At 47.0% G+C, this 14,913-nt stretch overlaps 5 protein-coding genes across 5 annotated transcripts; 2 read left to right on the top strand and 3 right to left on the bottom strand.

Moving 5' to 3' along the window:
• The first annotated feature begins 1,544 nt into the window (after nt 1–1,544).
• On the top strand, nt 1,545–3,551 carry F4822DRAFT_227967 (uncharacterized protein). Its single transcript, XM_051454085.1, has 2 exons — nt 1,545–1,860; nt 1,921–3,551. The coding sequence occupies exons 1-2, from the start codon at nt 1,655–1,657 to the stop codon at nt 3,338–3,340; spliced, it is 1,626 nt and encodes a 541-aa protein (XP_051315961.1). The 5' UTR covers nt 1,545–1,654; the 3' UTR covers nt 3,341–3,551.
• Nucleotides 3,544–5,380, bottom strand: F4822DRAFT_228136 (uncharacterized protein). The gene has a single exon (XM_051454087.1). The coding sequence runs from the start codon at nt 5,058–5,060 to the stop codon at nt 3,747–3,749; it is 1,314 nt and encodes a 437-aa protein (XP_051315960.1). The 5' UTR covers nt 5,061–5,380; the 3' UTR covers nt 3,544–3,746.
• Nucleotides 5,381–5,527: 147 nt separating this feature from the next.
• Nucleotides 5,528–6,674, top strand: F4822DRAFT_401128 (uncharacterized protein). The gene is made up of 3 exons (XM_051457919.1): nt 5,528–5,802; nt 5,873–6,111; nt 6,267–6,674. Exons 1-3 carry the CDS (start codon nt 5,635–5,637, stop codon nt 6,433–6,435), a joined length of 576 nt encoding a protein of 191 aa, XP_051315959.1. The 5' UTR covers nt 5,528–5,634; the 3' UTR covers nt 6,436–6,674.
• A 568-nt stretch (nt 6,675–7,242) lies between these two features.
• On the bottom strand, nt 7,243–8,530 carry F4822DRAFT_401126 (40S ribosomal protein S15). Its single transcript, XM_051457918.1, has 4 exons — nt 8,190–8,530; nt 8,021–8,097; nt 7,588–7,884; nt 7,243–7,516 (listed from the first exon to the last, which is right to left on the bottom strand). The coding sequence occupies exons 1-4, from the start codon at nt 8,208–8,210 to the stop codon at nt 7,447–7,449; spliced, it is 465 nt and encodes a 154-aa protein (XP_051315958.1). The 5' UTR covers nt 8,211–8,530; the 3' UTR covers nt 7,243–7,446.
• Nucleotides 8,531–8,778: 248 nt separating this feature from the next.
• On the bottom strand, nt 8,779–12,028 carry F4822DRAFT_401122 (uncharacterized protein). Its single transcript, XM_051457917.1, has 3 exons — nt 10,021–12,028; nt 9,679–9,963; nt 8,779–9,624 (listed from the first exon to the last, which is right to left on the bottom strand). The coding sequence occupies exons 1-3, from the start codon at nt 11,324–11,326 to the stop codon at nt 9,233–9,235; spliced, it is 1,983 nt and encodes a 660-aa protein (XP_051315957.1). The 5' UTR covers nt 11,327–12,028; the 3' UTR covers nt 8,779–9,232.
• Between the last annotated feature and the right edge of the window lie 2,885 nt (nt 12,029–14,913).

Genomic DNA, 14,913 nt, shown 5'->3' with positions numbered 1-14,913 from the left:
GGCTACATTGATTACCCTGCCAGCCTAGCATTCCCCCTTCATCAAGCTTAAAGTTAAATATGGTTTGCAACAGGGCCTCCATGCAAATCCGTGGGGGCTTCATCTAGGAATAGCGGCTTGGCTATAAACATTTATAAACTACCTCTACATCAATGGTGGGCCAGAGTACGCTTGCACGTACGAATGGTCAAGGAAAACGCACCTAGTATAGTCATAGGCTACACTATTAGTCATTATTAGGAGTAAGTTGCCCGGGGGTCCCTATCAAGCAAGCCATGAAATTGACAGCAAACTAGGTAGCCTAATACTCCGTCTACTAGTACTACCTACATCATTAGGATTCTATGAGGGCGACCTGGATTCCATCCGCTTAGGAACCTAAAGGTTTTAGTTTCTGTTTCTTCCAGAAGCAAGAGATCCTGTTCATCCTCGACGAAAATCCGGGGCGACTGAATACCAGGGAGAGAGACATCACTTCCGCTTGATCCGCAAATGGCCTATTCGGAGTTCTACCGCCATCACTCAACTATTATATGCCGAGATAATTGGAAAGATATGATTTCTGGTGAATTTGGAAATAAAAGACTCAAGTCTTAATAAGCATGGAATATAATGATGCTACTGCTACCGCCTTGTGTTCATCTAAAAGGTACCTCTTCATCTCCGACTTAAAGCATACTATACTAAACGGTTCTCTTGGCTTCGGCGGGGCGGCCTAAAGCTTCAGAGCGTAGGATGAGGGATGCAACTACCCGGCTTCCGTAACACAAGCAGGTATGAAGCTCAAGGATACCATGCGCTCTTCAATAGGTACAGTATCATGTTAACTGTCAACTCACATTACTACCTTAACTCGCAACGAAAAAGGGGGTAGATGCAGCCTGACATTATAGTCTACTAAGTGGCAATTAAAGCGGTGTCTCTATACTGTCAAATCGGTACATGTACCCGACGGGCCAAGTATACGATGGGGTTAGGTAAGCGGGCTCAGCCAATAGGCGCAGCTCAATTGGGTATAGCTTCCTATTTGCCCACTTCTTTGATCCTTCATCCTCCTGGCAAAGTCCGTGGGTAACATCCTGCCTAGATGTGAAATTAATAAGCTTTTACGCCTAGCATTCCCAGTGAAGCCGAACGAAACCATTATGTATAAGAAATGAGCGGATGGCGTATTAATATACCACAGTATTATCTAAAAATGGCTTATGTCGGCTGTCGCTGTCGCTGAAGGGCCATCGCACGTGTTATCCACCCTACAACCAGACATAGCCCCTGGACCATTACATGGCTGGTGCGACAAGGATCGTCGGTTCACGAATCAAGAATGCCGCCCTACCCTGACTTACATAAAGGCCAGCCTTATTACAGACACTATCCGAACTCGTAATATGTATTGTAGGGAATGCGACGTAATGAATCAGGAGCCGATCTGATCTATGCCTATTAAGTTGTCTTCTACCATATATCTTGAGGATAACGTAACACGCGCAGTTTCCCCTTACAACTTTCTCTCCCATTGCTTTTCGTTTACATCGGAATATAATGATTACATGTCTGTATCATCTGACATACCTGCGACGCGTACTTAACCGCCAAGAAGGCTCTATTCAGTTCTTCCAGGCCAAACAAGAACAGGCCATTTCTTTCCTATATCATGACACTCTCGCAGAAACAAACCCACCAATCCGGAACTACCATGGCGACTACGCCGCAAACCACACCGCAAAGGTACAATGGGCCGGCGAAGGACGGGGATTGGGCCAATTTCCGGGACACTATCACATCACTGTATCTCGATCAGAACAAGAGTCTAAAGGAAGTTATGCGGATCATGCGGGAAGAATATTACTTCTTCGCAACGTAAGTTTCCACCGAAAATTAAAGTATATATATTGAGCTGAAGCTCTGACCTGCATCTAGAGAAAAGATGTATAAGATCCGCTTCAATAAATGGGGGTTACACAAAAAACTAAGAGCTCACCAAGTCGCGGAACTTCTAGTCCAGCGGGGCCGCCGCGCCGCTGTCGGCAAGACGTCCGTGGCTTTCGTGCACGGCCGTAAGATCGATTCGGATAGACTCAACACCTACCTACGACGGGTATCGCCAGCGAGACGCAAGGAACTCCTGGCTATACTTGCGGGCGGAACCGAGCTAGCCGGCTCGCAAAAACGAAGTATAGAGGAAATCATATGTCGAACTCCATCACCCGAACCGGAGCCAGAGTCTGTGCCAGCACCGAGGCGCTTAGATGCGCCCGATGGCTTACGACTTCCTGAAGAGTGTATGCAGATTGTTCAAAGCTATATCGGAGGCGCCTTCGACTCGTCGATATGGCACGTTACTCCTGATAAGGAATTGGTGTTTCCGCGACGGCCGAGAACATGGCTAGATCCCGTGTCATCCGCCAGGCAACTCTTCGTCAACGGCTTCACAGAGCAAGGTTTTCGCATGGTCAGGATAACCTTCGACGACTATAGGGACGTAATGATACGGCAAGACCCATCGCTTCTTGTTGAAACATGCCTAGCTCTCGGAGCGCTGCGACAATCTGGACCAGGCCTCTGCGAGTCCTTCATAAACTATGCATATGGCATGTCCCGCATCGTGTTCGGTCCTAGACATCCCCTCCATCTATTATTCACACGGTTAAAAGCGGCTGATCCATCCGAGATGTCGCGGTTCATGGGCTTAATAATGCAGTCCTTCCTACAAACCGTGCAACACGGCGGCAGCCTCAAACCTACATATCTAGCAACCGTATACCGAGCCATGCTCAACAGCGAGTTCATCGAAGCACCCACCGCGCAAGGTTACATGGAAGACCTTCTCGCTGACTTAGAGAGGTTATCGATATCATCCTCACCGTCATCCTCCTCCTCATCCGGCTCCTCGACCTCATCATCAACATCATCATCGCCGCCAAAAGAACCCACACCCGAGGCGCTGCAAAAAGACATCGAGCTCCTCCAACATCACGTAGCATGGCTCTGCAACCTTCACAACAAACCCACCGAAGCCGCTGCGGCCGCGCAAACCCTAGTCGATACGCGCGGAGGCCGGGATCCGCGATTATCACGATTTAGTTGCTACAACATGTTGCGTACCCTCCCCACAAGCCACGCGGTATCCGATGACGAAGCCGTGGCTATGCTACGGCGCAGTCTGTCGATCTGTGAAATGGATTTTGGACGTCATGACAACGCCACAATAACCGTGCTCACAACGCTACACAAATATTTACGCCGGACCGGGCGTATACAAGAGGCCGAGGTTGCGAAGAGGGAGTTTGAGACGAGATGGGATGAAGTAGTGGGGGCTATGGGCGGTGGGAAAACGTGACCTGTAGCCCTGATGAATATCTACTACATGGTGGAATAAGAAGGGGGATGTTGGATACATATATACTAGGTGCAGCATGGGGACTTGCTTACGTTAGAGGGTCCTTACTCATACCACTTACCTACACCGGGCATTATCGGAATCGGCCTCGGACTCGGCCTCGGACACGGGACAGGGTCGGGATTAAGGTAATGCGCGCGAAAATCACTGGTCATTGAGATGTGACTATATATTTGTATCCATCCCCTTTATGTAGTGCTCTACGACTTCGAAATATGAAGTCGTAGACGGGATATTTATCAGGGTAATATAATAAAGTAAAACGCATAAAATGCAATCAACCATAACGCCTTTCAATGCACCTGTGACTTAACCTTAAATCATCGGCTTTAGGCTCCGTTTAACATCACAATTCATCCCGTTTAGGTATGTCCTTCGCTTTCTCCTCAGACCCCGCCGTACCTGGCCGTCTTAACTTCATCATATCCAACAACGGCTGGCTCCACTCCGCCGCCCTTGCATCCTTCTGTCCAATGGTTTCTAAATGAAACTCCCAACAGCTTTCCGCCAAATTCGCTTCCTCCCCGTTTCCTCCCGCGCACGCTTCTGTACGGGCCGCTGTAGGCCACACGCCCAAGGTGGCACCAACTTCCTCATCCAAAAACGCATCCGACACGATCCGCGCCACCTTCACGCGCCGGGATTCCCAAACCTCGTTTTCGCGAAGTAGGATACGTAACAAACTCCGCATACCATCGACCTCCGGTTCCAGGAATTGCGTCCGGATCTTCTCGCTTTTGAGCAAGCCGTCAAGAACAGGCAGTGTAAGGCGCGTGAAATACGCTTCCGAGACTTCTTCCGGAGTATCTACTTTTGATGTGGGGTCGAGCTGGGCGTATAACTCCGAGATTAATGAATTGGTGTTAGAAATGCACTTCTTTGAGCCGAGAGCATCCCAGGATGCTTCAACCGCTTGGAGCGCGGGTTTGTTATTCCGGATTGACGAAGCCAAGATACCAGATGCGAGAAAACCGGGACGTTCTGTTAACGGCCGCTTCTCTACTTGCTCGGCATCACGGCGCGTGAGGAGGCAGAGGAGGGCGTGTAGGGTGTCTATGTCTGAGGCAATTTGTAGGCCGTAGTACATGTCATGAGATAAGTCCTCCAGGTCCTCTAAAGCCTTGTCAAGCTCATTAGATTGGGATTGAACTAAGGGTTTTTTGACGTCGGAGTACTTCTTCACCGTTTCTAGAGACTGTAGAAAACCCTCGTTTTTTTCCTTAGGCGCTTTGACGATGCCGACAGGTTCATAGGCCGGTGCGCCGTGGGGTATCCGGGGCGCATCGTCGTCTTGAGATGATTCGGGGTCTACTATGACAACGGACTTGTCTACCGGTAAGCCCTCGAGAGCCGGATTCTCTTCTTTAGGGTTGTAGAGCTTGGCTTGTTTTTGTCCCGTCTGAACATCCAATTGCACGTGTAGACCTGGTGGTAGGTCTTGGTCATCGTGGACTTGTTGGAATTCATCAGTAGCTGAAAATAATTTGGGGTAACAGTCGGCGGGGTTGTCAGTATGGCATATAAGTTCAGTTTCCGCCGACGGAGATTTTGATGGGGTAGATGGTGACGATGCAGATGCGGATGCGAGTGAGAGGGTAGTAGAGATAATGAAAATTGAGTGGACTATCCTCTTTATATTGCGCATATATGAGGACCCCATCTTGTATGGTAATTAATTAAAAGAAAAAGGTAAGAATTAATATTCTATACTTAATTATGACCGAGATGCATCTCTTGATTATAGCTGAGATGGAAGTCTCTTTTGTATGTGAGTGATGTGGCGATTATCTTATTTAGGACAGTTTGCAATAGTCAAACTGGACACGAAGACTTAAAATTAGGAAATGCCTAGAGAAACTGGGATAATGATATCAGATAGAAACTGAAAGAAATAACAATAATTCTTTATACATTATTCCTTATTTTAAAATATCAAATGGCTTTTTCATGAGTTGTAAAATAAGTGAATGCCGATGCAAATTGATGGTTAAATTGAAAAGGTACATGAATACATTTTTATACAGTGTCAAATACAGTTTAAGTGAGTTATACACACATGAAAGCTCACCCATTCATCGCATTTGATTGGCCCACATGCCCCCACCATATGCCTCAATTCCAACATCTCGGGAAGCAAGAGCAATCCAACTAGCTCATAGACAAGCTCGACTAACAATCTTTCCCGAAAAGCCAATTGGCAATTCCTCCCCAGTCACATACACATCCTCCTCAAGATGCACGCCGTCCGAACAAGAGCGGCTTGCGTGGCCAGGCGGACACGACCGACCGCAGCACGAACGACGACGATATCGCGCTCCTACGCCTCCGAAAGCCATGATAACCACGGACATGACGGACACCACCACCATCACCACGCACCCGAAGTTGAGGAGAAACTAAGCGTATGTTGTGCTCGTAGCGAAATACACAAGGGGGAATAGGAGAGGGATTGCGGCTAACAATGGGAAATAGACCGCGTTCTACGTCTTCGCAAGTGCCCTTCCATTAAGCTACCTAGGTTACTCAATCACCCGACCGGGCGCCAACGGCGAGCCATCCAGCGTCACCAAGTGGCTGAAAAACTTCGATTATTTCAACGATCAGGAAGTACGCAACGCCTTGCGCACCAACCTTTTTGAACAAGCCGCCCATGACAGACATCTACTTCATTACGCGGGAAAGAACCCACACATTGAACTCAAGACGCCTGAGTATGTTGCTCCCAGCCAAATTTTATAACTAGGTCCTCGCTCTTCCCCATTGTCGGCTTTCCACGAAATTGTATTGCCCGAGATGGAAATGGGGAGGAAGTTCCTGGTTATTCAATAATACTAGACAAACCAACCTATGCTAATATAACATCCAGATTAATCAACTCAGGCGCACCCTGGAACGTCCCCGCAAGCCACTACCGCAACCTCGACCACGTCACAGAGCACTACAGGAAGCAAGCCGCCGACGACGAGGAGCGAAAGCTACAGAAGCTGTTGGAGAAGAGCAGACAACAAGAGCAACAACAGCAGGAACAATCATAAAATACAAAAAAAAGCGAAGGAGCAGGGGCGAAAAGAGGAAAGGGGAAGGGTAATGGAACATAATGGAAGTGGAAAGATGCATATTGTACACCACATGCATAGATATATCCCTCCAGTACAACGACACATGTACATACATAACATAGAACGTCAAAACCCAGATGACTTTCCTACCTTCCTACCAATTTAAAGAATAACCAAATTATTCTCGACCCTTGATATTAAATCAAACACAACGTATGGTGAATTTCACGTATTGTGCCATTAGGAATAGGAAAAACTACAGAATTCCGTGTGTATTCTCTACATTGATATAGCATTAGGTTGAATTCATCGTATCTATGACATTTTGCCATGCCTCTATATATAGCTAGATACGTTCCTAAAACGTTCCTAGAACAATCTTAGAATGGACTGAGTTTAATATCTCCCGGAGAATACCAGTCAATACAACGTAAGGCCCTCAATAGGAACTTGGATTAGAAAAACATTTATCATTGGGATCCGGAAGAAATTATCTCCACACATAGGGCTTTTAAGCCGAGAAACCATCAAGACGTCATATATCTTAATGACCAACAGGCTAGGTCCATTATGAAAAGAAGGGCTTTAGCAAGACTGGTGTCGCAAATATAGCCAATTATCTCAATGGTGGTATACGCCGTAATACCGTATTAGCGAAGACGAGGTTGGCCATAGATTTATCATGGTAGAAAGCCAGTTGTCCAAGTCGGAGGCGTCACATACCGACTTCGAATTTCCTACGATTCAGGTCCAAGCCAGTAATTAGGTCACATGAACACAATGAACACGAAATAAATTTATTCACAGAGAAGAGCCAGGTTATTTTGTTTTGCTCAGCGCAAGATGATTCTCAATTCATTATCATGCAGCGCATATCGGGTTGATGGTCATTTGCCTATCTACCACCGATAAAGAACCGTTCCGTTCGCCCAATCCATGAATGCAAGTGCAAAAACCACCCTCCTCCATTTTTCCACACGGGATCACCTACTTGAGAGGGATGAAACGAGAAGAGTGAGTAGCACCAATACCGGGTCTACCGTGCTTGACAGGCTTGCTGTAGAATTTGTTAGCTACTGTATCCTTCATAGATAATCGTATCGTGGGAATTATTTCGGAGGAACGTACTATGAGATGGAGAATTCTCCCAAGTAGTGGCCAACCATCTCAGGTCGGATTTCGACCTGGTTGAACTCCTTGCCGGAGTAGATACCGATAACGCTGCCAATCATCTCGGGGACGACAATCATGTCTCGGAGGTGCGTCTTAACGAGATCGGGCTTCTCGTTGGGCTTGGCCTCTTGCTTGGCCTTGCGAAGCTTCTTGATAAGTCCCATAGGCTTTCGTTTCAAGCCTCGGTTGATCCGGCGACGGGCACGGGCGTGGACGACATCTCGGAGTTGGTCGGAAGAGAGGTCAAGGAGACTGTTCGCGTAGTACGGATTAGCATTCGAATTTTTTATCATGTACCATCCCACTTGTAGATCTATTTATTTATTTCGGTGGGATGTGGACGTTTGATCGATCGCAAGGTGGAAAGGAATTATTCGGGAAAACATACGCGTCAAGGTCAATTCCTCGGTAGGAAAACTTGCGGAACTGTCTTCTCTTCTTGAGCTCGGCAGCCTCCTCAGCGTTCTGCGAATCCAAGTTAGTCGCATTGATTCCCTTCATTATTTCTGACGCTTTTTATCTGGTAGCGCAATCTGCAGCGGGATAGGAAAACGTACGTAATCGGGGTCGTCAGCCATGGTTGCGGTTTAGGTGATGCTCAAGAGAGGTTTCGCTGATCGAAATGGGTTGTCGCGTTGTCGAAGAGCGAAATGTTCAAGATTGAGATGGGGGGTTAATGGATTTCCTCAGATGGTTGATTTGGTAGAGGGTTTCGCTTAGTTTGCCCACACTAGTTCCAGACCGATTACAGGAAATTTTTGTGTGAGGGTTGTGGCCCCAAGGAACGCACGGTCCAAGAATGATACATATAGATTTGTGGGTCTGGGTGAGCATTTCTGATTACATAATAAGCTCAGATGCACGCACCCGCAAACTAAGCTCCTTCGAAATTATCTTCACGGATTCATAGATAGCGTGAACTTTGTAGCCCCTTTGAATTCCTAAAAGATCATTATTAGTACACATGTATAGATACAGATTTACATGTGTAGGTAGATAACATTAAGCATTCTGGAACCATTTACATTGATGACTACCATATAAAACTATCCCGGTGAATTCACATTACCACGAATCTTTTCAGATCAGACAGGTACTCTTTCACTTCTCGCATCATTCAAGACTAAGTTATTAAGATATCAAATGTCGCGAATTAATAGTGATAGATTGCTTTTTTGCCCTACCTCGAGGCATCTATCTGCGCTTGTATATAGTACACGGTTGGATACGAAAGCGAATGCTATGGAAATGAGAAAAACTTGTGTTCCAACCCGGCTAGCTCCAGGTCCGAAAAAGGGGATATCACCAGAAGCAAGAACGAAAGACCTCAGGAAACGCGCGAAGTATCAGGCGAATATCAGCAAAACACAAACCCAGCTTTTTGTAACACACCCGGTAACTCCGGAAAACGCCCCCTTATTAATAAGCCAAATATCCGCTGTAGTGGACTTGGCAGCGACCGCAAAGAATAAGATGTGCAACCTCCAGATCCCTCATATGCATCGTACTCGTGCATACGTAATAATAAATCCCAGCGCTTAACTTAACCATGCCTCCCACCACATGATGCCATAGTCCTATTATGAGATACCGCATTGTCTTAGCTGATCTTGTCGGTCGGGTCTGTCTTCATCTCAATTTGGCCCCGTAGAGTAGTCACCTCAGTAGTAAGATACGTAATCTTATCTTCCTGAGACCTCCCCGTTGCTTCCATAGTCTGGACCCGTTCGTTCAATTGTCTAACTTGGTCCTCAAGGCCATGGATGTAGGCCCAAATGCCATGGTCAGTCGCGAATATATTGTTAGTTGAGCTGTCACCACTCCCGCCATTTTGGCCGGGCACGCTAGACGTTTGAGATTGAGTCGTCCCGGACCCCGCGACTGCTGCTTGACCTGAACTGCTGGACGTGGACTGTGAAGTCGGGGCAGCGAGCTGAACAGCTCCCGCTGCGGCGGCGTATCTAACGGCGTCGGCTGCGGAAAACCCAGGTACTTCAATTGTCTCAGTATGGAATTGTTGAATGAAAGGTTGTGGAGTATACAAACCTGGAGGTGTATGTCGGTCTGATTGATGACGACCGAAGTGTTGCTGTTGAAATTGAGCGGTCAAACTCGGCGAACGTTGTCTGTTAATGTTGGCGGAATCGTGGCCCTGAGCGCCCGAGGGACTGAGGGGTTTAGGACTCTCGGTCATAGCGTTTTGTGCGTACATGGCTGGGTTACTGGCGCCGACCGGAAGAGACGTGATGTTCGTGCCTGCGGTTTGGGGCGTGTTCGAGCTTCCAGAACCACGATCCACGTTAGGTGGAAATAGTCGGCCTGTTGTAGACCCTAATGGTTGACTAGTTAAAAGAGGTAAAGCGTAGATTGCAGACAGCGTATCATTACCTTGAATATGCTGAGCCTTTATGCTAGGTAGGCTGAGACGTCGCCGTTCTTCTTCCGTCAAATCGGCATCATTACTACCTTCATATACGACTCCGGACATTGCAGAGTCATCACCCTCAATATGACTGGAACCTTCGACCTCTTCGTCACCGAGAAAACTGCCTAAGCTACTTCGCCGACCTACACAACCGCCGGGACCTTTGCTATGCCGTGCTAGAGCATCACCACGCGCAAACTTTCTGTCGCATTTTGGGCACACATGAGGTTTTTCCCCAGTATGTAGTTTAGTGTGACGCTTAAGATCGTGTAGACGACGGAAGCGCATTGAGCACGTTTGACAAACATACGGTTTCTCTTGGCTATGTGTGAGAAGATGGCTCTTTAGATTGTGATGGCGCGTAAATTCTGTCTCGCAATATGGACATTTATGTTTCTTTGAGTTTGGTGAACGAGGTGCCACCTGTTGGTTTGGCGTCATTGGCATACTCATTCCCCGGGTCGGAGGAGCAGGCATGTTTGCAGGTGGTAGTATACCAGGGTACGAGAGTGAAGTGACATTTTTTTCTTCCATTGAAGCCGGTGGCTGTGCTCCAAAGCCAGACCGGTCACTACGTCCGTCAATCTCCATAGGTCCAGGACTAGTTGTCACGGGTCCGCCAGATCCGCCAGCTAAGCTACCCAAACTCGTCGTACTCTGAGGACTAATATTATCGGGTTTAGGTTCTGCTTCCGGAGCGTCGGGGAGTGGTATAGACACAGGAGGGGGTGCGGTTGTCGGTTGCGCATCGTCTGGCTGAGGAGCGTCTTGTGGGACGTCTTGAGGAACATTCTGGGAAACATCCCGAGGCACATCATGACTGATATCCTGAGGTATCTCTTGCGGCGCGTCCTGAGGAGCTTCCTGAGGTCGACTCATAGCTAGAGCGCTCGCAGACAGGAGCGCAGATTGAGCTTTAAATGCAGGATTGTCGCTAGCCCCAGAAACCTGGAGCTTGTACTGCTCATCTTCCCTATTCCGTTCGTCTTCGATAGCTGCAGCTCCAGTTAAGGGCGCAGGGGAGTACCTCGACGATATACCGATCAGCCTAGCTGATTTAGACGGTGAAAGCTCTCTATGCAGAGCGGACAAGGCCGTAGACGGCGAGACTGGCGATGATTCCCGTTGTCTCTTCAGAGACTGTGTCGCACGAGCGGCTTCGGCGGTCAAGGTCTCCACGGACACGGGTTCCGAAGAAAGAGTAGGTTGCGAAGGAGAGGCTGAGAAGGGCGGGGCTTCCGTCGCGACAGGACCTTTCTCGGACGCCATGAGTTCAGGTAATTTATCACGAAGAACGCGATTGAAATCCCTACGAGAAATTAATTGAAATCGACTTAGAAGAGACGCGATAGAAGGGTAGGCGCATCAGCGACGCATCGTTGAGCTCGACGAACAATATGGCTAAACGGTGTGGCTGGAGGTCGTGGCTGCTGCTATGAGTTGATGGTGTTGTTGATGATCGCGCTTCGCCGCGTCCGGGTTGCTGATCTTTTTTTTTTTTGACTAAATTTTTTTCTTTCTTTATTACAAGTTTAAAAATTTCGTTATGCGAAAGAATTAAATTGTCCCCTTTTTCACCGAAAAAAAGATAGGTTGCAGAAGACAATTGCCCTCGTAGTGCAGGTAAAGAATGAGAAGGTCAACTGTGTAAGTGGACGACGACTGAGCCGCAAAGACGAGATGGTAGGTTGTGGATGAGCAGGAAAAAAAAGTGCTTGGGGGGAGCGTCAAAGTGTGGTGGTGCAGGACCCAGGTGGCAGTGGGAAGGGGAAAAAGAGGCGGAGGCGGAGGCGGCGGCAAGTTCCACATTTTATTGGGCTGATGCGTATCGGAATTAATCTAGTCCCTCGTGACCTGACACTGTGTTTTTCTAAGTACCTACCAAAGTATTCTCGCCGCCCGTTACTTCATTTTACTCCTCTACAGTGCAAGCAGGTACGTGTTAGTCAAGCATTCAAGTACCTAAGTACCTAACATAGGAAAATTGAATCTACGATGATGTACGTGCTTGATATTGTAAGCAAAGTACGTCTTCAATTTATATAGCACAAAAGTAAGCAAGCTTATGACTATTCTGAGAATTTCCAATATTGTTACCGCTCTACTTTTTTGAATGATGTCAAATGTGATATGTAGACGTGTTGTATGTGATGTAGGAGTTTGAAGTACATATGGAATATACGTTTGTGGTAGTACTTATTTGTAGTTTGGGCTCTCTCGTCCGAATACAGATTTCGTTTGCAGAAACCTATCTCTCAGTACGCATTGGAGCGCCTTGTTGAGTGATTACATATGAATATAGCACATTACCTAGGTTCTTTGTTCTGATGGGAAATAATAGATCCAAGGAGATCCCTATCATCGGGTACATCCAAGTACATAGATGTGTACCAACCTTTATGTCAATTGTGGCTTGAATACTAAAACAGATAGTGTATTCCTGGATGACACATGAAGGCAATGGTTCAGCTAAGAGGGTGAAATTTCAGGAAGATCAAAGCCCCCATTTGTTGAGCTTCAGCCTAATGAAATATCCATGAGGCTCTGAACTGTCGAATTGTGTTTGAATTTGGCATATTTGTGTGCATTTACTTTTTGTTTTGAAGTTTTCATGCAACAATGGGCGCGAGGAAATTGGGGCTGAGCGAACAAGTGATACTTCTTTCTTGCCTATGGCTGTTTCAATCCCAACCAGCCAATATCCAATACCTACATGGAAAGCTCCTCCCGTCCCGGATTTGAGAACATGGATACCTAGGTACATGCACAGCCAGCGCTTGCAGTACATGTATGTTACATGTATATACATATGTATGTATCTTCACAGAGCGTCATTGCCAAGTCGTCTCCGTCCGGCGCAAACTTACTCATATTTGGTAGGTACAAGCCAACAATAGTATAGCAAATCATCGAGTTATCTAACCTCATGTCGGTATAGCCGTCACACCTGCAGCATCCTTTTCAATTTCTATGTAAATGACAAGAGACAGCAGCAGGCTCGATAGGACAAGTTTATGTGCGCCTGCTCATTTATTAGTCCCATGCATGTACATTTGAACTATGTATTCTAGACTAGGCTAAGTAGGTACCCACTTAAGTTTACCAAGTGCCACAGGGATGGTGCGGTTAGTCGTCATTTCCCATTAGCGTAGGCTGTCTTTCCCCATTGGGTCCACGCCAGCTGGTTTTTTTTTTTCCTTTCCTTCTCCCACCTCTTCATCTTCTAAGCCTCGACCCACACTTCTCCCACATTCGTCGACACTATCAGGTTCAGGATTCAAAGAAGACAAATCGGACATCCGGCGTCGTCATCATTGTCATGATTTGGTTATGATTCTAAATAAGCCACTGTCAGCCTCGGCATATCAACTCAAATTCCAACATATCTAGTACTGCAAGGATTTATTTTGTTGGTGAATATGTGTATGCTAACAAGCAAAACCCTCATCACTACACATATGCGACCCCCATCATCTCCATCTTCCGCCATGGCCTATACCGGAACTCTATTACACACTTCGCCGACCAGAACTGCAACCCCACAAACGCCAAGTCCACTCCCCATCACCAAAAACAGCCAAATACTCCACTAGTCCCGTCCCAATCGGGAGCTCCACGGATCATCATCGCTTATCAATGCTTGTGATAACAAAACCAGCCATCTGTTTGGGTCGCTACGGGCCGTAGAGCTATCCCTCGCAGAAATTGATCCAAAGTTGAAGATACCGGAATGGTAAGCTAAAGCAGCAACCCACTGTCTCACGATGGCAGAATGTCTTTTCAGCCTCGTCAGTTAGTCAAGGTAAATGACCCGCGCCACAAGTCTCCGAAGGCTGTCCTCCTGAGCCTTAGTTGTGGGCAACGATGACTCTCGGTGTCACAATCAAACCCCTGTGATAACAGGCGGATATTTTGATATATGATATGTTGGCCTTAGGTCTTGCAGATAACGGTGGATAGGACATGATATCTTCATGGTCTCCATCCGGAACCAACTTACCTGAAGGGTTCCCTAGCCGGCGAGTTTGTCAAGACACATCCAAAGCTCGGTAGGAATTGCCCATTCTTTATTACCCGCCTTATGCACTAGCAGTCGAATATCAAGAAGTATCTAGATATATCTACTCGTCCGCGACATCCGTTACTCCGAGATAGATGCACATGGGCGGGCTCGCTACACTTGATTCGCAGTGGCGTCCATTAACAATGTTTAGTGTCTCATTTGCCACAGGCTATTTAGCGGGTTTCCGTTTCATAGGACCAGCTCCTTAGAACTTTAGATTTTAATGGCTACCTCGTCACGATTCAGATCCCCCTTCCCTTCCACAGCGAGGTTTGGGCCGCCATGCGAAAATTTAAGGCGCATGTCGATATTTACGATGTCCAGATCGGGCACCTGTCCTAGGACCCCAATTAGCATAGCCTGGAGAGCCGCATGCTTCTCGGTGGCCCCAGGCTAATTGCGAGGATGGTTGTTTGTTCTATCATACTGTGCTCCCTAGCTTATATAAATCCAAATATGTTGTACTTCACTCTGCCTTCTCTTACGTCATATCAACCACCGGTTAGGCATGACTCATTCACATAATGAGTACGTCAGACGCCGATTACCTATAAGCAGCATCTCGTTCATCTTAGGCGGGTTTTATTTGATTTCTGGTGCTTCTTGAACCAAAACTATACTGGATCTATATATCCGGAGCGAATGATAGTCCAATATCTATCCATGAATACCGAGCCCGACTAATTATGACACCCTGACTCATAGCGAAATTAGGGAAATAGAAGACTCGAGTATAAACCAAGTACTATCGTGATATGGAGTCACATTCCAAATGAGTTATAAAAAGTACCTT

This window comes from Hypoxylon trugodes (genome assembly GCF_022578975.1).
Source record: "Hypoxylon trugodes strain CBS 135444 unplaced genomic scaffold F4822scaffold_4, whole genome shotgun sequence".
NCBI lineage: Eukaryota > Fungi > Ascomycota > Sordariomycetes > Xylariales > Hypoxylaceae > Hypoxylon > Hypoxylon trugodes.
This window is presented reverse-complemented; position numbering and strand designations above follow the sequence as displayed.